Here is a 24742-nt window from a genome sequence, read left to right as displayed (position 1 = left end):
GCCATAACAATTATGACATGGGTCTCATTGACTTTTTTGATGGGGATGCTAAAATTGAGTTGTGTGTCAAATTTCATATAATTTCGCAAAACTAAACATTTAACCTCCATATAAAATCTGTAGGGGGCGCTGTGGCGCCAAATGAATTTATTTCACTTCAAGTAGGTTTAGGGCAAAGAGTTTAACAACTGATTCTAATTTGACGCAATTCGGACTTTATCTGCGCAAACGGCAGAAATTTTAAATATGGGAGATTTCTGAAATTCTAGCTACAGTTTGCGGCTTCGCCGCACAGAGACCGTGAGAGGTATCAATGTAATTTGGATAACTTTTGATGTCCCACTCCTCAGTAGCATTTTCACCAAATTTCAGCTTTTTAGGGCCAACGCCCTGGGAGGAGTTCGTAAAAGTACGACGTTTGGAAAAACTCCGAAGTCATGTTTAGCCATTTTTGAAGCAATATGGCCGACATTTGGTTGGGCGGACGGCGTTGCCGTAATAATATTTTTTACTTCTCTTGTCACCATCTACCTCGGCGCCAAATTTCATGATTCTACGATCAGATTTTTTTTGGGTCATTTCCCATCTCTCAATGCATTTTTGGTACATTTGGGGGCGCTGACGCGCCAATTTTTTTTATTTTAGAAAAGGGAAATAGCCAGAATGTAGAGAGGCACGATTTTTAGAGGTGTGAACATTTTTGTGACTTTTCGTCAATGTTCACTGGGTGAAAAATAGGGGGGTTGGTCCCGAGAAGAAAGAATAATATTCCGATGCGAAAACAATGTTTCCCATTTTTCAAATATCATAAACTATACATTTTCGGAAAGCGCTCGCGCTTTCCTACCTCATGGTGTGGGTCCCTGGTCACTGACGGGTACTTTCGTTAATTTTGAGTGGGCTCCGCCCACTTTGTGTTTTTGGCCCTCTATACAGTAATAATGTTCAATTTTTGCATTACATGCTTATATGCACGGAACATGCAAGAGATGGGGAACGTATTCGTGAGCTACTTAGCGCAAATGAGTGCTTTATATGGGGATGACGACCGCTTCGCGGTCGTCATCTCAATGTAAAGTGCTCGTTTAGTGCGCACTTTTGCACGGGCTTCGCCCGTTTACAACGGTAATGTTCCATTTTCCTACTACTAATTAGTATGCACGGGGCGTGCATGAGTGAAGGAGTGCGTTAGTGAGTGTTTGGAAGTGGGCGAGCGCTTCGCGCTCGATTTCGTGCGCACTACGTGCGCACTTTCGCAGCCGTGCTTCGCACGGCCTTACGAGATTAATAGGCCTCTCGCCAGCTTGTGGCGCTCGGGCCTAATAATAATAATAATATCCTCTGTACAATCTGGACAACAGCAATTTTATCTTTAGAAATATTCTGAATATTCTCATAAATTGGCTTCCTGATACTGTCATAATGTTACAAATCCTTCATTACAATTTGGGGTAATTTTCTTTACAGATCTTATACAATTAGAAGTGCTTCATTGCCATTATGTAAATGTAAATGTTTGTTTTTGTTTTTATTTGATTTGTTCGGGACAGTGCATATTAATGAACATACATGACACACATGATGTAAACACGGATTACTTCAACAAACTTTGGTTCATATTAAGGACAAATTGGGAGATGTAATTACCCTTTAATTTGTTTGTTGTTCAGACTTAAAGGTAGATATATATCTCCTAAGTTATTGCCTTTAACAAGGTCCAAAGTTTGTGAATATAAAAAGAAGACAAAATGACAGCTGTTGGAGTAAATGTGTTTCCATTAGAGAAGTATATATACCAGTATATATATAATTTGTTGTTTTATGTTGTCTTCATGGTGCATTATAAAAGCTGATTCACATTTATAGTGACTGTTTGTCAGTAAATCCTTTAAAGATGACATTTGACGACATGTTGTGTGTGTCTAGGCCCGGAAGCCTCGCCTGGTCGATGGAGAGGTTTACAAGTCGTCCTACGAAACCAGGTTCAGACTTTTCAGCTCCATCGAGTACGACGGGCAGCTCTTCATGACGCCGCTCAACTTCATCGAATCGGTCACTCTTAGCACACCAAACAGTGAGTGAACCGTTGTGTTTTACTGTGTTACGAAACCGCCGTTGTTGTTTCATGTTGTCTTATAACGTTACTCCGTCTCTCATTGTCCATTAGGGTTAGTAAGGACAAGTAAGTGGAGTAAACCTATGGTCGTATTTTGTTCTGTTATTGACCAGAGACCATTAGAACCAAAACAGGAAGTGCAAAACATCACATCTCTATTTCCTCTTAACAACGAGAAGCTGGCAATAGATTTCAAGCTGTAGTTTCTCATGTTCAATTGTTATAAAATTGCTTTTTGGCGGTTAAATTTCCATTAAGCATTGAAATTAATTTAACAGAAACAATTTAACTTCCTCGTTTTAGTTACAAAAAGAGGTGTTTATAATAGACTTAAATAATCTTTCTTTCATACAATGTGTTTAGTTTAAGACTGTAAATTGTATTGTTCTAAGCTAAAGACCGACACCTTTGTAATTTGAATGGACTGCTATCTCATTTTACAACAAAATATCCAGGATTATTGTTCACAAACACTGCTAACACTGTAGTTTTGACCTCTACAAACATGCGATTTCTGCATTTGTTTAGCAGTTTCCCCTCAAATGCTGACGCTCCTGCTTTGCTTGTCCTCATTTCAAAATCGCAAATCCAATCGCGACGCTTGTTAGAGAAGTTAGCTTGATTATTCTCCAACATTGTGCAGCCCTGGTGTAATGCTTAATGTATAAACAGTCTATATTTCATTACGGGGTCTAACGAGCGCGGTGCCTTCTGTTTTCTGCTGACTCCGCCGCGCTGCACTGCGATGCTTTCACCCTAATTTACAGCTGAGAGAAAAACCATTTACTTGATTACGTTTAATGCCTGCTGCGCCTCTTTAAAATCAGACTCCATGATCTGCTTCTGACCTGGTTTAGCCATATTTTATACTTTATTCTCAATATATTGGGCATCATATTGCTGCATGGCCAATTTTCCCTCTTCCTCGTGAGAAAAAATGCGTAATAAAACGATCGCCAGCAGTTTCTTTTGCTTTTAGTGTCGTAAATGGTCAATATTTCTCAAATCCTTGTCATGGGTAATGGAGTCGATTCAACGATCAGCAAGTTCTGGAGACAAGAAGGCATCAAACCTCCACTGGAAATGTTACATAGTGAAAAAGACTCATTTTCAGATTTTGTGTTGCAACTGGTCAGCGGTACTTAATTTGACCACTTTAAGACAAAGTACAGATACAGGAACAAAAAATACTCAAATAAAAGTAAAATTAGCACGTGCAAATCTACTTAAGAAAAGGTTTTGAAGCACCCGTTTAAGAGTAAAAGTATTTCACGCAGACTTTGAGGACTGTTAAAGTGTCAAATGTGCAGATTTCTTTGGTCAGCAAAGGTCAGTTTAGAATTTTCTGGTGTATTTTCTGTGTATTTATTTTCTTGCTCAAAGCCGGGACGTGAACTCAAAACCTTAACGCAAGATGTCACCATGAACGTGCGAGAAATAACCCCTGAAACCACATGAATATACTAGAAACACACCTGCTCGCAAACAAATTAAGTAAAAAGTATCTACAGCAAACCCAGTAAAACCCTAACCCTAATAACATGCAGTACTTTTACTTTTGTTCTTCGTTACTTTCCCCCACATTGAAAAAAATTGAGGCTATACACCTCGGAGACACTTTATTCGCAAACAAAACAGCCTAAAGTTGCGTCGTTTACAAAGGCTCTCTGAAAAAGGAGGTGCTACTTCAGAGACAATGGTGACTACAAATGTTTTAGCCATAACACCTGCACATTCTGTCGGCAGATACTCATCTTTACCAGCAAACCAGCTTCTATGGCTCATGTATGAGGCAACACACCGTGAGACTGAGACCAAACAACACATAAATGCCATAAAGCGCCACGATAAGAATATTCTCATTGGTTTTCTATTTTACAAGTTCAAGGTGAACGAACCCGCACTGTCAAAACATGAACTCTAACACGGTCGACGTGGCGACGAAGAGGAAATCTATTTTTATGACCAGATTGTGGGTGTGATGTGGCTAATTACGCGCAGTATTTCAACATTAGGCATAAAAAAAGTAAAAGTTTAACTGTAACAGCGTGGCCCAGTCTGATAACTGTTTCCTCACGTCAGATAAGTGAGTTTAATTTGAAATAGCACTGATTTTGTTTGGTTTGGAGAGTTGTTTGCCAGTGTTTTTGTGTTTTTTATACCATTAAAACTGAAGCGAGTAGAACAGCAAAAAATATTTATCAATTACTCAAGCAGAAGTACAAAAAACGAGTGGTTCATGACATTACGTAAGAGTAAAATTAGGAGTACAATGGCATTTGGGGAATCTTCTACTCAAGTTAATGTACGTTTCTCTAATTGGAAGAAGAAAAGTTAAAATAATGCACACAATCTGGTATTTGAATATAGAAAACAACACAAAAGAACACAGAGCAAGACACAGAGAGTTGACATTTATATAATTCAAGTAGTCATAAATTTGTAGTCATAAATCCAATGTTTTCTCCAAATCCAAATGTTTTTTTTCCGTTTGTTTTAATTATAATGTCAGTGCAGTCCTTAATTGTTGGTTAGGTTTGTGTCAAAAATGTGATATTTCCTCAGGATTGACCACTGAAATTAGGAAAAATCTTACATTATATCACACATTTTGTCACTTGAAGAGGAACCAAAACATTTCCTGAAGTTAGAGACTGTTAAACTGTTAAAGTGCAGTAGGAGTAAAAGTACACGACTCAGAGAAGTACAAATGTAACGTGGTACTTCACACCTTCACACTTGCACAATCACCACATCAAACACACGAACGCACCTTCAGGCCCCTTTGAATCAAACAAAACTGAAACGTTATTGTAGAAAACGCCACACACTCGTTGACGATGGCGGCGCCCGAGAGCGGTCATTGACTCCTCGTCCTGACGGGGCAGCGGCGCGTCGATGTGACTTCAGTTTTATGAGGTCTCAGTGTTATCTCGGTTTATAGAGGATCGGTATGCTGCGCTCGGGGCCCGTGTCAACAACGGGTTTCACTTTTAATTACCATGTGCATGTTTGTAATTGACGGACAAAAGCTGATTGTTGTTCCACTTTTTTCCCCTTTTCAGGCCGAAAAGGGTGGAGGACCCTCACGAAAAAGGTATATTTTTCCACATTTCAGATCAACATTTATCATTACGCTGAAGTATAGTAACAATGTTGTATTATTTTAACTTTCCTATCATATTTTTGTACACGGTGATGCCAAACTTAGTGCAAGTATAACATCTGTAGATCCAGTTATCCATGAGTGAGGAATAATTAGGACTGTTGCCATGGAAATGTACACTTTAAAACTAAATATTATCATCTTTTTAATGTGGAAAAAGTAGCAGCTGAAACCCAAGAGTCAAGTTTAGTCAACTAAAATATTCAGAGCAGCAATAATAAACCTATTTTTATATTTTTTCTATAGGCCTCACTGTACTTTAACAGTAAAAGCGGCTCCATTCTTTTTATGTAATTGGTTATTATTACTATTAATTACAAAGCATTTCGGTCTAGTTCATTGTTTCATGCTCCGCACAAATATAATGACTTTGCAACATAATTAATTCCATCATTTACCACAGCTCTAAACTCATTCATCACAGACACGTTAGCATGTGACCGCAGCAGGCTCAGTAAATGGCCTTTCTTATCAGTGATTGATTGCATTCACTCCATTGACGTTCAGCTACTGCTTACATTCGTTTGGCTTCGTTCACACTTTTCCTTTAGCAGCCACGGCGTAACCATAAATAGCGCACAATCTCGCGGACAAATCCCTTTTAATGCCTACGTTTTTGGCGCTGAGTGATGTCGGCTTTCGTCTCTCCCTCTCAGGAATTAGACAAGATTCTGTCAGATACTCCTCCTATTTGGAAAGGATCATCGAACCTGTTCCGAAATCTCCGCGAACGAGGTAAAGCGACACCCAAAGCCTTTAATGATGTCTCTGGTTCTCTTCTGGTTTTGGTGCACTTGGAGCCGCCATGTTTGCTGCAGTGGGGCAGAGGGGAAAAGTGTGCGCCGTAAACGTTATCTTATCAGCCATCGGTCCGGCCGCGTTATGGAGAGGTGACGTTTGAGCAGGGACCGGTCTGTGTGACCTGCAGCTCGGGCACGAAAACAAACACCACTTTAATCTTCAGTCGACCCACGTTTTATTCAGTGGGAACGGTGAACCAAAGTATGATTATTGCATATTTTGTGAGGGTGTAATAGTTAACGGCCCGTCAAATTATATTATTGTTACAGCAAGTTCAAGTGTGTTGCTGTTGGCGAATGATGATTATGTGGGCAAGAAATGCAACGATTAATCAACTAATTGGTATTTTGATCGTTATCTGGACTATACGGACTCTAAAACACATTGAAAAAATGTTTTTTATAACAGAAAGCGACATTATTGAATCTTAATGTCAAAAAAGGATAAACAATTTCTGAGATTCATGAATTATGCACTTTATTTGTAAATTTTCTCCATCTAGAATACTTCAGTCACCACATTTCAACCTGTATTTGGTTGATAATGTATTTATAAAGTCTAAATGTATAAGTTATCATTTGACTGACTGACATAACTGCTGGCTTGTCGACTACTAAAATGCTCAGTAGTTGCAGCTCCATCCTTTGATTTCAAGAGCACAGAATGTAGTCAGAACGTTCTATGTAATACTTTTTGCCTTTTCTTGCTTAACTCTTGTGGTAAAGAGGGAGCTGAGTCGAAAGGCAAAGCTCTCTATTTACCGGTCGGTCTACGTTCCTACCCTCACCTATGGTCATGAGCTTTGGGTAATGATCGGAAGGACAAGATCGCGGATACAAGCGGTCGAAATGAGTTTCCTCCGCCGTGTGGCTGGGCGCTCCCTTAGAGATAAGGTGAGGAGCTCAGTCACACGGGGGGAGCTCGGAGTAGAGCCGCTGCTCCTCTACGTCGAGAGGAGCCAGCTGAGGTGGCCCGGGCATCTGTTCCGGATGCCTCCTGGGCGCCCCCCTGGGGCATGTCCCACCGGGAAGGGGCCCCAGGACACGCTGGAGGGACTATGTCTCTCGGCTGGCCTGGGAAGGCCTCGGGATCCCCCCGGAGGAGCTGGAGGAAGTGTCTATTCTTGATGAAAATGAGAAATGATTTAGTTATTTTTGATGTTTTCATTTAACAATGCCACTATCTTTGTTATAAAAAGATCTTTTCGTAAAGTATATTAGAGTCTGCATAGTCCAGATAACAATTTTTAAAACGAGACGACAATTATTTTTTATGTAGTCAATAAATCATGTTGTAATGAAATTCCTAAAAGTTGATTCTGCGATACGAGCACATCAGCGGTGTCTTCATGCGGTTTACCTGTGCAGCCACTAATTAAACGCTTAAGTGTTAAAAGCTGATTTGGGGAACGTGCAAAAGCCTCACGGACTGAACTGAGGCGAAGAATCTCTGTGATGCAAACCATTCGGGAAAGTTCACCTGAAAAACTCCCCGACAACAACAAACGCTCGCACACCTTTTCATCCCGCTGTTGTTTGGCAGGTACAGCCTTGGAAATGACAACAGATCTTTAGCTTCAAAGTCTTTAAAGCTTAAATGGGTTTGGAGGAGGAGGAGGAGGCGGAGGAGGAGGAAACTTTTAAGAAGATTCCTGACCGATGCCACACACCTTTTCTCTCCTGCTCGGCTAAAGTAGATGTTCTCAGACAATACAAAGAATTCCTCTGAAACACTTCATGCCCCGCCGCTGTCCCGGAGAGGTAACCCGACGCCGATCTGGGGCTTGACAATGTCCCGCGCTGATCAGGGGGGGACAAGCTCAAACATAACCGGGTTCAAACGGCCCCTCAGTCACTGAACAAGAGCTTTGTTCCCAGATCAATCCTGGCCCTTCTCTTCCTCGACAAAGCCACAGCGTTTAACGGCAGGATTAAAAGGCCCAAATCCCAGGACTGGCACTTAGCTAAAGAAACAGAGAGAGAGAGAGGGAAGGAGGGGGAGAGAGAGCGAGAGAAAAGAAGAGAGGAAGAGGGATTTGGGTTTTAACAGACCTTTACTGTGTCTTTAAAAACATTTTGGCATTACATCATTTACACTTGACAATAAACTGATCAAAAGTATTTACATATAGTTAGACTATTTAGACAGACAAAGAAACAGAAAGGATCTTCCTCCTGAGAAAGAGAGAGAGAAAGAGAAGAGAGAGAAAGAAGGAAGGAAGGGATAAGAGAAAGAGAAAAGAAAATGGAGAAAGAACATTGGGAATGTAGGAGGGAGAAAGGGAGAGAGAGAGAGAGAGAGAGAGAGAGAGAGAGAGAGAAGGGGGAGACAGAAAGAGGAGTAAAAATGTAGAACAGGCTGAGAGAGAGAGAGGAAGAGAGGGAGCAGGAGGAAAGGCAGAGAATAGGGAAAGAGAGATTGAGAGGGAGAGAGAGAATGGAGAGAGAAAAGGGAGACAGAGGGAGAAGGAAGAGAGAGGGGGAGAGAAAGAGAGATATTTCAGAGGGAGAAAAAGAAAGAGAGGAAAAGAAGAAGTAAGAGAGCAAAAAGAGAAAAAAATGAAACAGAAATGGGGGAAAGGGAAGGGAGGGAGAATGTAAATTGAGAGAGAGCGTGAGAGAAGGGAGACAGAGAGAAGAGAGGAAGAGAGTGAGAGAGCAGCAAAAGAGGAATATATCAGGGGGAGACAGAGAGCGTGTGAGAAAGAGAAAGAAAGAGAGCAAGAGGAGAGAGAGAGCGAGAGCAAAAAGTGAGAGAAAGAAAGCAAGAGAGAGCATGGGGGATAGAGAGAGAACCAGGAGAGAGGAAGAGAGAACGGAGACAGAGAGACACTGAAATGGGGAGAGCGTTTTTGACCAGACAATGGCTCACGACGTTGAAATAATATAGTCACGATTTTGTCTTTCCCCAAACACAAACAAACCAGTAACCATGGAAACGCCACATGCACGAGACACAGTGAGTTTTCTTCTTTTTTACAGTAAGAGCCCCAATCGTTGCAGCAAATTACGATCATTGCACTCTTCAGAAATGTAGTCACAGGATTACTTTCGATTGGGATGATGACCTCGTGGCATTTTGAACTTGCGTGATCTTGGCTCGTCCGGTCCCAAACAAACAAACAAACAAACAAACAAACAAACAAACAAATTCAAGTAAGTATTCAAACCGTCCATCTCCATTCCAGCTCCATTGGAACATCTCTTCCGTTTTTGGAGCTCCTTTTCCCCTCCAGATCGTTTCCCACAGCGGGCGGGGCAGTCACCCAGAACTATCTCACCTCGATCCTTTATCCCGGACCTCAGACAAAAGCCGGAGAATGCTTTCAGAGGCAAGAGGGCAGAATCCCCCCGAAGACCCCTGGCCGAGGCCTCCGCTGACACTCGCCCTTCCCGTCCCCTCGGCCCCCGCCACAAAAGGAGCTGAAAGGATTGAGAGGTGCGACGCGAACGACAACGGCGACAACAATCGGTGACGAATGGCTCGGAAATGTCCTACACCGTGTTAACCAAACAGGATCAGAGGCGGCGCGCCCTGAGTTTGTTTGGCCTCGGGACAGGTCATCGCCGCTGGACGACGCCGAGCCGTGAAGTCGGAGGCAGCGTGCGAAGATGTTGTCGGCGGAAGAGGGATTAGCGCAGTGTCGTGGTCGTTTCCAGGCTTAAAGGTGCTTTGTGTGTAACGTTTCCGCTGAAGGATTCGTCCTTGAACAGTTCATCGCCGCTGGGCCAAGTTACGGCCGACAATGCCTCGTTTTTTGGTATTTTTGAGCCATAAAAGCACATTAAATTGAATCAATGCAAGATCAAGTGTAATGCCGCACTGTGGAACCAGGACCAGAAGAGTTACACAGTGCACCTTTAACCTGCCTGTCACAATAACACAGTTTGAAGTGGTGTGAGATATAAACCTAAAAGTGTGAAAATAATATGGACGGGACGAAATCGTGAGCTGTAAGATGTGGTAGCGTAATAAAAATACTGAAGTGGTTTGTTATTATCGTTAATGAGTCGTAGATGTTAATTACTTGATCTTGTACAGTTCAAATGTGAATATGTAATCAAAACAATATGGAACATTTCATGCAAAGACGAATAAAATTGAACCCCCCATAAAAACATTTCCCAGTTTTTAGTCGATTAAATAATAAGTAACTATTGTCGCTGGCCTGTCTTTAACAATGGAGTAGAGGAAAAAAGGTGATTAATAAAATGTAAAAGGCAAAACAGCATTCGAGGCAGTATAAAGTACTCAGACCGCCTTTCTACGTTTCAATATTCACTTTGCAAGTCATTTGTTCCTCTTCGCGATAGTGCTCGGCCTCATCCTCGCTTCTCATTTGTGTTTTATTCCCAGAGAATTTGTTTTGCTAAAGTTTAACTTGAAACTTTCCAAAACATGTGTTAAAATGACTTAAAGTGCCCCCTACAGTTTGGACGACTCATTGAACTAAAATGCAGTTAAGACATTTTGAATACTGTTAAAAAGTATAAAAAATGTTATCACAGAACAGCACATTTTTTAGGTTTATAATTTCACTTCCTGTTTGTTATTGATGACATCACACGAGGATATTACCCAGCAAACACTGGGCAAAAACAAATAAAGACTTTATTTTGTTGTATTAATTTTTAGAAGATCAAAAGAGGTTGTTTCTTTGTGTAAATTATGCATAAACTTTGATTTGAATGAGTAGCCCTACTGTGATGTCACTTCCTGTCATTTTCTATAGATTTTTAGAAATGTTTTCTCCACAAATAGTCACTCAATTCATGTAAAACTATAATTTATATGTACAACAGGCATGAATACACAAAATAAGGTCAAAATTTGAAAATCATAAAAACCTGTCACATGCCCTTTAAACCTATAGTCTGAGGTTAAACAGAGACTTCTTACACTATTAGGATTTGTGATCATTGTGTCTTGTAGTATATTGTTTATTCTGTATAAAGTATAAGAACCTTTGGAGTGTCTGTGACTGATGTTCTGAAAGTGTAAATAACTGAATCTTTTACTTATTCCAGGTGTGATCGGTTACACCGAGTACTTGTTCCTCATTTGCATTTTAACAAGTCAGTATCGACCCATTTATTAACCGTTCATCATAAACCGCCAATATTCTCAGAACACAAATAACTGTCGCTGTTCGATTTCAGAGCCTCACGCCGGATTCAAGATCGCCTTCAACATGTTCGACGCGGACGGAAACGAAATGGTCGACAAGCGGGAGTTCTTGGTGGTAGGATTCTTTTGTCTCATTTTCAAATTGTTTTTTCAAATTTGCCGGCGGTTGACATTCGCCCGTTTTGTCCCTCACCTTTCAGCTTGAAGAGATTTTCCGCAAGAAAAAGGAGAAAAAGGAGGTGACGGAGGACAGCGAATGGTCCGACGAGCAGGTGTGAAGTGCGTTTTTTCAAATGGTCGTGGGTCGTAGGTTCAGTTCCTCGGGTTGCACATCGTGAGCACGACCGACAGCATGCGGCGTAACCGTAGCTGCGGTTGTAGCCGTTTTCCCTCCCCGACGTGGCGGAGGCGAGCGAGGCGGAGCAGGGTTAAACTTGCCCTCTCTTTCATCTGGTGAGTCCGATGCAGGTGGATGTAAACAGACCAGCGTCGCGATAAGAGCCGGAGCTTTGAGGTCTTATCGCCCGAAGCCGACCAAAGGACTTTAGCTCGAGGCCCGGCCCGCACCGTCATCAAAAAGATGATTAGAATAGACACTCAAGATTTGGATTGCAACCTCCTGCCGTGTTATATTTGTGTTTCATGAATTAAGATAAAGAATAAAGGCATTTTGAGGTTAAGGAAAGGCAGTTTTGTGCTTGGCGTTCGACCCCTCTGTGTGGAGCAGTGGACCCACTGGCAGGTCATGAGCTCGGCCTAGTCAGGACCTGAGCTGGAGCCTTTTCTAAACCAGGCCATTTTCACAAAACCGAGCGGCTGGTTCCGGTTGCCTTATAAATGTGGAGCTCCACTTCCTGCTCCATTCGTTCCTGATGAATTAATTTGCAGAGTCTCGCTAAAATAAATCAATAATGAATGGACACAAAGCAGAGAGCAAGTTACAGATGGATGATCACGGGCACGAGCATGTTAAGACCTTTATGCACCATGTAAATACTGGCATTAACTACCTGGAGTTAATGCTAACATACAATAACACCACTTTGCTGCACAAAGAGAGTGACCACTGCACAAAGAGAGAGACCGCTGCACAAATAGAGAGACCACTGCACAAAGAGAGTGACCACTGCACAAAGAGAGTGACCACTGCACAAAGAGAGAGACCACTGCAAAAAGAGAGTGACCGCTGCACAAAGAGAGTGACCACTGCACAAAGAGAGTGACCGCTGCACAAAGAGAGTGACCACTGCACAAAGAGAGAGACCGCTGCACAAAGAGAGAGACCACTGCACAAAGAGTGACCACTGCACAAAGAGAGTGACCACTGCATAAAGAGAGAGACCACTGCAAAAAGAGAGTGACCGCTGCACAAAGAGAGAGACCACTGCACAAAGAGAGAGACCGCTGCACAAAGAGAGAGACCACTGCACAAAGAGAGTGACCACTGCACAAAGAGAGTGACCACTGCACAAAGAGAGTGACCACTGCACAAAGAGAGAGACCACTGCAAAAAGAGAGAGACCGCTGCACAAAGAGAGTGACCACTGCACAAAGAGAGAGACCGCTGCACAAAGAGAGTGACCACTGTACAAAGAGAGAGACCGCTGCACAAAGAGAGTGACCACTGCACAAAGAGAGAGACCACTGCACAAAGAGAGTGACCACTGCACAAAGAGAGTGACCACTGCACAAAGAGAGAGACCACTGCACAAAGAGAGTGACCACTGCACAAAGAGAGAGACCACTGCACAAAGAGAGAGACCACTGCACAAAGAGAGTGACCACTGCACAAAGAGAGAGACCACTGCACAAAGAGAGAGACCGCTGCACAAAGAGAGTGACCACTGCACAAAGAGAGTGACCACTGCACAAAGAGAGAGACCACTGCACAAAGAGAGTGACCACAACACAAAGAGAGAGACCACTGCACAAAGAGAGAGACCGCTGCACAAAGAGAGTGACCACTGCACAAAGAGAGTGACCACTGCACAAAGAGAGAGACCACTGCACAAAGAGAGTGACCACTGCGCAAAGAGAGAGACCACTGCATAAAGAGAGTGACCACTACACAAAGAGAGAGACCGCTGCACAAAGAGAGTGACCACTGCACAAAGAGAGTGACCACTGCACAAAGAGAGAGACCACTGCACAAAGAGAGTGACCACTGCGCAAAGAGAGTGACCACTGCACAAAGAGAGAGACCACTGCACAAAGAGAGAGAGACCGCTGCACAAAGAGAGTGACCACTGCACAAAGAGAGAGACCACTGCACAAAGAGAGAGACCACTGCACAAAGAGAGAGACCGCTGCACAAAGAGAGTGACCACTCCACAAAGAGAGAGACCGCTGCACAAAGAGAGTGACCACTGCACAAAGAGAGAGACCGCTGCATAAAGAGAGAGACCGCTGCACAAAGAGAGTGACCGCTGCACAAAGAGAGCGACCACTGCACAAAGAGAGTGACCACTGCACAAAGAGAGTGACCACTGCACAAAGAGAGAGAGACCACTGCACAAAGAGAGTGACCACTGCACAAAGAGAGAGACCACTGCACAAAGAGAGTGACCGCTGCACAGAGAGAGACCACTGCACAAAGAGAGAGACCACTGCACAAAGAGAGTGACCACTGCACAAAGAGAGAGACCGCTGCACAAAGAGAGACCACTGACCACTGCACAAAGAGAGAGACCGCTGCACAAAGAGAGAGACCACTGACCACTGCACAAAGAGAGAGACCACTGCACAAAGAGAGTGACCACTGCACAAAGAGAGTGACCACTGCACAAAGAGAGTGACCACTGCACAAAGAGAGAGACCACTGCACAAAGAGAGTGACCGCTGCACAAAGAGAGTGACCACTGCACAAAGAGAGTGACCACTGCACAAAGAGATAGACCACTGCACAAAGAGAGTGACCACTGCACAAAGAGAGAGACCACTGCACAAAGAGAGTGACCACTGCACAAAGAGAGAGACCACTGCACAAAGAGAGAGACCACTGACCACTGCACAAAGAGAGAGACCACTGCACAAAGATAGAGACCACTGCACAAAGAGAGTGACCACTGCACAAAGAGAGAGACCACTGCACAAAGAGAGTGACCACTGCACAAAGAGAGAGACCGCTGCACAAAGAGAGAGACCGCTGCACAAAGAGAGAGACCACTGCACAAAGAGAGTGACCACTGCACAAAGAGAGTGACCACTGCACAAAGAGAGAGACCACTGCACAAAGAGAATGACCACTGCACAAAGAGAGTGACCACTGCACAAAGAGAGTGACCACTGCACAAAGAGAGAGACCACTGCACAAAGAGAATGACCACTGCACAAAGAGAGAGACCACTGCACAAAGAGAGTGACCACTGCACAAAGAGAGAGACCACTGCACAAAGAGAGAGACCACTGCACAAAGAGAGAGACCGCTGCTCAAAGAGAGTGACCACTGCACAAAGAGAGTGACTGCTGCACAAAGAGAGAGACCGCTGCACAAAGAGAGAGACCACTGCACAAAGAGAGAGACCGCTGCACAAAGAGAGAGACCACTGCACAAAGAGAGTGACCGCTGCACAAAGAGAGAGACCACTGCACAAAGAGAGTGACCGCTGCACAAAGAGAGTGACCACTGCACAAAGAGAGAGACCGCTGCACAAAGAGAGTGACCACTGCACAAAGAGAGAGACCGCTGCACAAAGAGAGAGACCACTGCACAAAGAGAGTGACCACTGCACAAAGAGAGAGACCACTGCACAAAGAGAGAGACCACTGCACAAAGAGAGTGACCACTGCACAAAGAGAGTGACCACTGCACAAAGAGAGAGAGACCACTGCAAAAAGAGAGTGACCACTGCACAAAGAGAGAGACCACTGCACAAAGAGAGTGACCACTGCACACAGAGAGAGACCACTGCACAAAGAGAGAGACCACTGCACAAAGAGAGAGACCACTGCACAAAGAGAGTGACCACTGCACAAAGAGAGTGACCACTGCACAAAGAGATAGACCACTGCACAAAGAGAGAGACCACTGCACAAAGAGAGAGACCACTGCACAAAGAGAGTGACCACTTTACAAAGAGAGTGACCACTGCACAAAGAGATAGGCCACTGCACAAAGAGAGAGACCACTGCACAAAGAGAGAGACCACTGCACAAAGAGAGTGACCACTGCACAAAGAGAGTGACCACTGCACAAAGAGAGAGACCACTGCACAAAGAGAGAGACCACTGCACAAAGAGAGTGACCACTTTACAAAGAGAGAGACCACTGCACAAAGAGAGTGACCACTTTACAAGGAGAGTGACCACTGCACAAAGAGAGAGACCACTGCACAAAGAGAGTGACCACTGCACACAGAGAGAGACCACTGCACAAAGAGAGAGACCACTGCACAAAGAGAGAGACCACTGTACAAAGAAAGTGACCACTGCACAAAGAGAGTGACCACTGCACAAAGAGATAGACCACTGCACAAAGAGAGAGACCACTGCACAAAGAGAGAGACCACTGCACAAAGAGAGTGACCACTGCACAAAGAGAGTGACCACTGCACAAAGAGATAGACCACTGCACAAAGAGAGAGACCACTGCACAAAGAGAGTGACCACTTTACAAAGAGAGAGACCACTGCACAAAGAGAGTGACCACTGCACACAGAGAGAGACCACTGCACAAAGAGAGAGACCGCTGCACAAAGAGAGAGACCACTGCACAAAGAGAGTGACCACTTTACAAAGAGAGTGACCACTGCACAAAGAGAGTGACCACTGCACAAAGAGAGAGACCACTGCACAAAGAGAGTGACCACTGCACAAAGAGAGTGACCACTGCACAAAGAGAGAGAGACCACTGCAAAAAGAGAGTGACCACTGCACAAAGAGAGAGACCACTGCACAAAGAGAGTGACCACTGCACACAGAGAGAGACCACTGCACAAAGAGAGAGACCACTGCACAAAGAGAGAGACCACTGCACAAAGAGAGTGACCACTGCACAAAGAGAGTGACCACTGCACAAAGAGATAGACCACTGCACAAAGAGAGTGACCACTGCACAAAGAGAGAGACCACTGCACAAAGAGAGTGACCACTGCACAAAGAGAGAGACCACTGCACAAAGAGAGTGACCACTGCACACAGAGAGAGACCACTTTACAAAGAGAGTGACCACTGCACAAAGAGAGAGCCCACTGCACAAAGAGAGTGACCACTGCACAAAGAGAGTGACCACTGCACAAAGAGAGAGCCCACTGCACAAAGAGAGTGACCACTGCACATAGAGAGTGACCACTGCACAAAGAGAGAGACCACTGCACAAAGAGAGTGACCACTGCACAAAGAGAGTGACCACTGCACAAAGAGAGAGACCACTGCACAAAGAGAGTGACCACTGCACAAAGAGAGAGCCCACTGCACAAAGAGAGTGACCACTGCACAAAGAGAGTGACCACTGCACAAAGAGAGAGACCACTGCACAAAGAGAGTGACCACTGCACAAAGAGAGTGACCACTGCACAAAGAGAGAGACCACTGCACAAAGAGAGTGACCACTGCACAAAGAGAGTGACCACTGCACAAAGAGAGTGACCACTGCACAAAGCCGTCTCCAGCTCGTCTCAAACACTCTCACCGGATTTCAGAGGTGGTGTGGATTAGCTTCTGCTTCTCCTTAGATGTTTTCTCTGCTAGATGACAACGATTTGACCCATTTCAAACACACTAACATCTTATCCATGACCACGGGATTCGTCTTCCCACATGGTTGTTTCAGAAATGCATCAGTCGGGTTTAAATACCGTGTTGCAGCTGAAAAGATCACCATCACCTGCAGCACTTCTCCAGCAGGAGGCTCGTGCTACTGTATTTACTTAGTTGAATCCAAGTAGCGACTTGTTAGCCTTTAGTTTTGAGATAAAAGCACGTGGGTTTCCTCTTGTGACGTATTTACATGGTACGTAAAAGTGATTATCTATCTGTAATTCGCTCTCAGTCTCAACCTTTCTGTTTGTTGTCGATTTATTTGAGCAAGACTCGGCTAATTCCCGCAGAGGACGAATGGAACGAGAATTGAAGATCTGCACTTTTACGCCAAGTGGAGCGCTCGTGAAAAGGACCTCTGATGCGTGCTCGGGGGTGATGCGGGTTGGACAGCCGCGACGTCACATTCGCATTTGTCAACGTTGGCGCACGCAGGTTGTTTCTGTTCTTTTTTTTTGTTCGCGCCGAGGTTGGATTAGAAAAGATTCCATCAGCCGGACGGATGGTGTCAGACGTTTTGGAGATAAGGTTTCCAGAGTGAGATGGTTCGGACATGTTCAGAGAAGGACAAGTCAATGTATGAGTAGAAAGATGCTGAGCTACAGGAATCATGAGAAGAAGACCAAAGAGCAGATTTACGAATGTTGTGATAAAGGGCATGAGAGTAGAGGCAAATGACAACACTTAAAAAGAAAGTAGTGCATTCAAAACACCAATGTTTGAACTTAAAAGTTGCATAGTTTGACATTTGCCATGGATTGATTTAACATACCGTATTCTCTGGACTATAAGTGGCACATTTTTTCATAGTTTTGGCCGGGGTGCGACTTATACTTATATTTATACTTATACTTATACTCCGGAGCGACTTATATGTGATATTATTTGTTATTTTCACACTTGTAACCTTATTTCATGTTTTTTCTTCTCTATTATGCATTTTTTGGCTGGTGCGACTTATAGTCCAGTGCGACTTATAGTCCAGTGCGACTTATAGTCCGTAAAATACAGTATGTAGTATAAAATAGCATTGCCATCAAAGCCGTTATGAGTCCAGCACAACCTGTAACAATCCAAACTTCAAATGGTCGTGTTTTATTTCCGTTTCATTGTTATTTTTTGTGTTCTTGCAGACGTTACAGCTCTACGGCCACCGCAAACCGCTCCAGCACAACGTATGTATTCAAGCATGTTTCTCTCGCCTTTTTGCACGCATTATTGTAGCCTGCGCTTGCCGTTCACCCCCCCCCCCCCCAAAGGCCACACATGCTCTGCCCGAACCGGAGCCTGTATTTATCTAGTCCGGCTCCACGTAAAGCCCATTCACATCCACTGAAACATCTCACAGCATTCCCCCCCCGCCCGCCCCGCTTTATTTGACACATTTCTCTTAGCGTTTTGTGGGGAGATGATTTATGCTTTGGCCCGTCTTGTCATCAACGGGCCACTTCAAAATGCTCTTAGCCCCGAGACTGACAACTCCGCCAGGACCCCCGTGTTTTATTTTTACAGTTTCAGGTCGGAATTCGGGGCTTAAGTTACTTTTTTGTCATGGCTCTGACCGTGAAAGCTTGAACTGGAGAAGATCATTTTCTAGGCGTGTCGACTCTGTGTTTTGATTCCTCGAGCGTTGCAGCGCCGGTTTAAAAGTCGCGTTTTTGTTCAGTCGCGTCCAAAGATTTAACTCCTACTTCTGTCATGTTTTTGTCGAAGTAGCAGTACTCGTATCGCATGTTACGTCCATACTTTTACTCTTACTTGACTCGTATCCCCAAATGTTGTATTCATTTCTTGGACCAGTGCTTTTTCCCTTCTACTTGAGTCACCTTATCTGGAAGAAACTGTACTTTTACTTGTACTTTGACAGCTTTTGGCTACTCTACCCTCGTCTTGTCGCCCGTGTTGTCGGAATTCCCCTCAGGTTTTGCACTCAACATGCTTTGAATGGAATAAAACGGAGTACTTTCAAGTGTTGTCAGAGATTAGCTGCGGTTTCTCGACGTAAATCTGTCTTTGATTTGTTTCGTGGCTAAACCTTTCGGCAGAGACATGAAAACTGAACGGGATAAATGCGTATTATGTGATTAAGTAACAACCGTTTAAAGAACGTTGTGTCTTCTTAAAGTGTTGCTGTTTACATAGACATCTCTTTTAAACCTGAAGAAACCAAAGTATGCACGGGATATGGTTTGTAAAGAGCTTCTTGTATGTCATTTGTAAGTATATTATAAGTATATTATAAGGCCAGGTAACAAGAAAAGCTGATTAAAATCACAGTGCAAACAAATAAAACCATAATAAACAACGCATTAGAACTAACTCAAAAAGTGGAAATGGTTTTAGACGCAGATGGTTTTCAAGAAAGCCATTTTTTATCACAAGTTGCATTTCACCCATAGTTCAATGTCACTGGTGCATTTCGGGTCAAGGTGGAAGATTAACCTATCGCACGTGTTTATTTAGAGTACATAAAAAAATGGTCCAAGGCTTTAGAGCGTTGTTTGTTCTCCATCAGAAAGCCACTTTATCCAACTTTCTCAAATGGCTGCATGCATCGTGGCTGTCTGATAGTGTTGCGGCTCGTACACCTCGTGCAGTGAGTGGCTTCGCTGCATGTTTGGGACGTGTGTTTGCCGCGAGTGCCAGGTGAGCGCACGCTCCGCTGCAGCACTCCCGTCAGCCCCCCGTCAGCTCCCCGTCAGCTCCCCGTCAGCTCCCCGTCAGCCCCCCGTCAGCCCCCCGTCAGCCCCCCGTCAGCCCCCCCCGTCAGCTCTCCGTCAGCCCCCCGTCAGCCCACTGTGTTTCTGCCTGTCTGACTTTGACCCGCTGTCAGGGAGTCGTGGGTGATATGGCAGAAATCACATCACAATTTTGTTACAGACTAGATTAAAAATTGTTCAGGTTGTTCAGATGTACGCTTAGCACCTGTGTCTCGATTGAAGAGGTGACTGAAGTCAGACGCTTCTTCTGAAAATCCACAAAACATGACAAGAATGAATATTGTTTCAGAATTCCAATAACGATATTTTGGCGATATTGTGTCAATTCAACAGAAGTGGCTTGAAATGTGTCTTTAATGGCATTAGTTGACGTTTGAGTGTCCCAAAAAATGTGAAATAATTGTGAAATTACCCATAAAAGTGCAGAAATATCACTCAAAACCAGGAGTGTCCAAATCTGAAACATGCATGGAGGGCCTCAGAGGATATGGAAATTATGTGAATAAATCAGGATTTTGTTGAGCCACCACACCCTTATTGAGGCTTGAAACATTCACTTTAGATCTGTATCACATCATCTTATTTTTTTCAGGGTATGATTGCGGAATTTTACCCAATTTTCGACCTGACTGACCCAGGCTTTAAAGCACTGAATGACAATAGAAAGATCTTTTCAAATTGGCAGATCATCACCGAATCAGATCACAATTGGATTTTACATATCTCCCCCTCCTTCTGTCAGTTGCTCCGTCTCCCTCCAACGCCATCTTTTATTTTTCTATCAGTCGATCAGTGCATGAACCATGAGTCCTGGATCATGAATTCACTAATGCATGTGATGTTTGTGCTAACGGTCGTGCTAACGGTCGTGCTAACGGTCGTGCTAATGATTGTGCTAATGTTTATACTAACGGTTGTGCTAAGGGTTAACGTTTGTGCTAACGTTTGTGCTAACGTTTGCTTGGATTGCTACAGCAGGTCCTTGTTAAAGGCTCTGGGCATGTGGAGGATGGAGGCATGTGGGACGCTCTGAGACGCAGCACGAGTCAAGTGCTGTTTTCTGACCTCACTGAGGTAGATTCCATAACATCACTCAGTTTAATGCTCGGAGAACTCCTTTACCTTCACACTGAAAGTTTTGAGGCTTCGACAAACTCTAAAGGATGTGACTATCGTAACATTATTACTTATCTCGCCTTTCACAAACAATCAACAATGGGCCCCACGAGCAAACACCTTTTTTAAAGTTTGTGGAGCCGGTTGAGACTTTGTAGAGTCATAAGTTTGAGACAGATTCACTGTTCTGTGGTTCGTTTAAAGCCCTAAATTAACTCAGGTTTGAGACAAAACCCCTTAGTGAAACACCTGTGAAATAGCAACGGTTTATGAACCGTCTGAGTCACGTGACAAGCTTTAGGAATAATCTAGGTCACTTGATCAGCGATTTGACTGACGTTTCGGAGCAGTGTTTTGAAGCACATGCGCTTTAAAGAACTTTTTTTTGAATTTTTTCTTCACAAACTGCAACTTGACTGATGTAAAACTATGATAAATATTTACCACTTGGACCGACCCCTCAAACTAAGTAATAATCAGAAAAACATTTCCTTTCACGTGCATTTCAACCTACTTTCTGTTCAAATGCAAGTGTAGAATGTGTAGCCTTGTTTTCCCAGGCTACTAGATCAGAGCGTCACCAAAACCATTACCAACAATGTAATCCGTCTACTGACTCCGCCCATCGGCCGCTGTGATCCTCTGGACAGTGTCAAATTATGAGTTTGCTGCATGTGAAGCGTCGGCAGCCAAAGAAGCCGGCGTGAAACATTAACAACTAAGAGTGTAAATGGCTGATCTGGCTCTGTCTATTAACTCGCATCTAACTCAGACCTGCAGCTCGGATAAAAACATGGCACTGTTAATGTTCAGCCAGAGCTAGTGTCCATCAAATATACTGTAAGCGACCGACCACCGGGTTTTGCATGCTCGACTTCAGTTCCTTCTCGTGGCAAAAGTTTAAAACGCTCCTTAACCCAAAGCTGCAACTCGTAAACACAAAAACAGCATGTGCATTTTGGCAAGATTTGAAGAGAAAGAAATGTTACATACATACTTCTGCTGTAAAGAATATGACATTCGTTCAGTTTCATTCCATTTGATCGCATAAAGACCAAGTGTAAAATATACTACCGTATTTTCCGCATTATAAGGCGCACTGTATTATAAGGCGCACTGCTGTTTTTTAAGATTAAAGGCTTTTAAGTGCGTCTTATAGTGCGGAAAATACGGTTCTTCAAAAAGGGTTTATAAACACTGAATTTAAAACATTTAAATATAGCAAAAAGAAGAAGATTGTACAATAGCTAAAACAACGATTCAAAGCACCATATTAAGTGTCTCGAAGTTTTTTACCTTCACAAGTTAAATTAAAAATGATTCAAAACTGCACATTTGTTTCTTCTGTTAGTCTGTGAACGACAAAGCAGAGACGACGCTCCTGGTCCATTTCTTTGGTAAAAAAGGCGAAGCGGAGCTGAAATTTGAAGACTTTTACAAGTGCGTGTCTTGCCCAGTCTCTTATAAACATGTCCCTGGTCTAAAGTGGCTGTTCCCTGTTGACCGTTTGTTGTGGTTGGGTCAGATTTATGGATGACCTGCAGACGGAGATGCTGGAGGTGGAGTTTCTGTCCTTCTCCAAGGGAATGCCGACCATCAGCGAGGAGGACTTCGCTCGGATCCTGCTGCGCTACACCAACGTGGACGACGTGGGCTCGTACCTGGAGAACGTCAGGAGCAGCCTGCCGGACGAGAAGGTGCAACAGAAACGTAATCCGCACTGATGGTCACACAAACTGTTAGAGCAGAGGTCAGAGGTGTCCAAACCTTTTTTCACTGAGGGCCGCATTTAGAAACATAACAGCGCGGCGGCCCAGAGATGATATGAGAATGAAGTGAATCATGGGAAATGCTGCATTTGATGTAGTTTTGATGAGCCTCCACATCTTGTAATAAGGGTTGGAACATTAATATTAGGTCTGCACATATCAAAATGTGTGTTAATTAGGTTATTATAGTAGATTTTTTCCAATTTTAAATTAAAAAGTAAAATTTGTTGGGTTGTTTGGGCCAATTTAGTTGCCAGCCCCGCCCACATTCTGTTAGTATGCGTAAGGGTCTGGAATCGGAGTCAGAGCCAATGAAATCGTCGGTAATCCATTTACCGACCAATCCCAGGCGGAGGTTTTAACGCGTCACACTGAGATACGGAAGTAGCTCTTCACCCCCGTTCCAAAACATTCAAGATGGTGGACCCGGCTCGTGACCGAGTGTTTACTTCCGCTCTCGCTTCGGTTTGAACAATCAGGAAAGTCCGTGATGAACGTGCGTTAGATGCGGTTATACGAAGGGCGTCATCACGACTCAGGAGACATTTTCTGCGTTCGGGGACGGATAACGGGGAACACGCCTTGTTGACATGGGCTACGTAATATCTGGTTAAGCGTGTCGCGTTTTTGTGTCACTTCTGGGTTTATGTGATTGGTTCTGTCTCTGCTCTAAACTCCGCCCTAGAAATTGAACCGCAGCGGTCGAGCCCCAGACCCACACACAGTTTTGATAAGTAGTTTGCCAAAACGTGTTGGGAACGGCTGCTCAGGCAACCAATTTAGCAGGAAGCCTGAGGGCCAACAAAAAGAGGTCTGAGGGCCGCATTTGGCTCCTGGGCCATAGTTTGGGCACCCCTGTATTTAGGGGAGTTTGCATTGAAAGGGAACTGACAAAGAAGGAAACTCTGTCATCACAAACAAACAAACAAACAAACAAACAAACAACAACAACACTTTTTAGGATAAGCACAATCAGTGTTTCACATTTAATAGTCTAATTCCTTACGTCTAATTCCCCTCCCACCGCTCAGTTTAGTCTGGATCATTTGCTAAATCGGCCATAAACAAATGAGAGCAGGTTTAAGGTTTTACAGTGTTGTTCAGTCACAAATGTATTTAAAACATCATCATGCGTTTAAGACATTCCTTTCCATTGTTTCCAGTTAGCGCTCGCTGCTAAGTCGCTAACGCAGGAGCGCCGCGCGGTTTTACCCTAACAATAATACTTTTCTCACATCTAAGGAAGTAAACTACAAAAGAGGCTACAAACTGCTGTTGTCTTAGTCACCTGCAGTGTCTCGCCTCAACATAAGAATGAATCAAAGGTAAAATGTAGATCTTTGTCCCTTCTGTTCGTCTCATTGACCCTCTCGTTCTCCCACAACCCTTCCATCACCCACAGTCGCCCCTCTAGTGTCTCTGAATCGTCTGTTGAGTGAAGCATCCTCATTTGGTCGGTAATACAATTTTTCCTCTCGACACTTTGACCCGCGCGCGCGAAGCCGCCGGCGCGAACCGTGCCGCGCCCGGAGGAGGGCGATGCAAGATCCCCATTCACCGTCAAGTGGCGCCCGTCATTAGCCTAAGAGACGTTTCACGGCCCGCTCCGCGCTAAAACAGCAAAGCGCCACGGATTACTCATTACTCCCATTTGTTAGGGGCCTTGTGTGCGCCGAGCGGGGGGGAGATAGTATCCGCGGGACGGTCGGGCGCGTCTCTAAAGGCCCGAGGTTTTGAGTCTCCAGCCGACCCTGAGATGTTTGGGAATTCATCACTTTTTGTTTTTGTTTGTACAAGTATCGGGTTAATCTGCTTTAGAAAAAGGCAAGAAAACGCCCTGACCCCCCCGGCGTTGACAGCTCGGCGTGTCCGTACGGCGCGGGGGAAATCCACACGCCGGACTCGTTGGGTTGCGTTATCGGGATCTGAAGGCGCCGGCGAAATCAGGGACTGTTTAAGATGCGAGGGCGCTGTTTGTACTGAGGCAATTAATGTGTGTGAGTTTAACGGTCATAGTGCTTTCTTCTTCTTTTCAAATAAACGGAATAAAAAATTTAAAAAAAAGACACAGAGAGAGAAACATTAACATGAAAAAGTACAGAAGACATTTAAACAATGTGCTTTTTTTTTAATGGTTTTGTCATTGTGTGTAATGGATTTCTGTGTGATT

General features: G+C 44.0%; 1 protein-coding gene across 2 annotated transcripts in view; it reads left to right on the top strand.

The window, feature by feature from the left end:
• micu3b (mitochondrial calcium uptake family, member 3b) overlaps nucleotides 1–24742 on the top strand; it is a 36365-nt gene that overhangs the window by 2903 nt on the left and 8720 nt on the right. Inside the window, exons 2-11 of one of the 2 annotated variants that reach the window (XM_072439894.1) lie at nucleotides 1927–2074; nucleotides 5182–5213; nucleotides 5939–6017; nucleotides 11111–11158; nucleotides 11243–11325; nucleotides 11411–11482; nucleotides 18101–18142; nucleotides 20663–20761; nucleotides 22155–22243; nucleotides 22329–22500. In XM_072439894.1, coding sequence (XP_072295995.1) covers nucleotides 1927–2074; nucleotides 5182–5213; nucleotides 5939–6017; nucleotides 11111–11158; nucleotides 11243–11325; nucleotides 11411–11482; nucleotides 18101–18142; nucleotides 20663–20761; nucleotides 22155–22243; nucleotides 22329–22500 — 864 coding nt within the window. The remainder of the gene's footprint in view (nucleotides 1–1926; nucleotides 2075–5181; nucleotides 5214–5938; nucleotides 6018–11110; nucleotides 11159–11242; nucleotides 11326–11410; nucleotides 11483–18100; nucleotides 18143–20662; nucleotides 20762–22154; nucleotides 22244–22328; nucleotides 22501–24742) is intronic. The other variant, XM_072439895.1, reaches the window with a different exon arrangement.

The sequence above is a fragment of the Eucyclogobius newberryi genome, unplaced genomic scaffold, assembly GCF_026437365.1.
Source record: "Eucyclogobius newberryi isolate DKJ021-1_F unplaced genomic scaffold, fEucNew1.0.hap1 SCAF_11, whole genome shotgun sequence".
In the NCBI taxonomy this organism is placed as follows: domain Eukaryota; kingdom Metazoa; phylum Chordata; class Actinopteri; order Gobiiformes; family Gobiidae; genus Eucyclogobius; species Eucyclogobius newberryi.
This window is presented reverse-complemented; position numbering and strand designations above follow the sequence as displayed.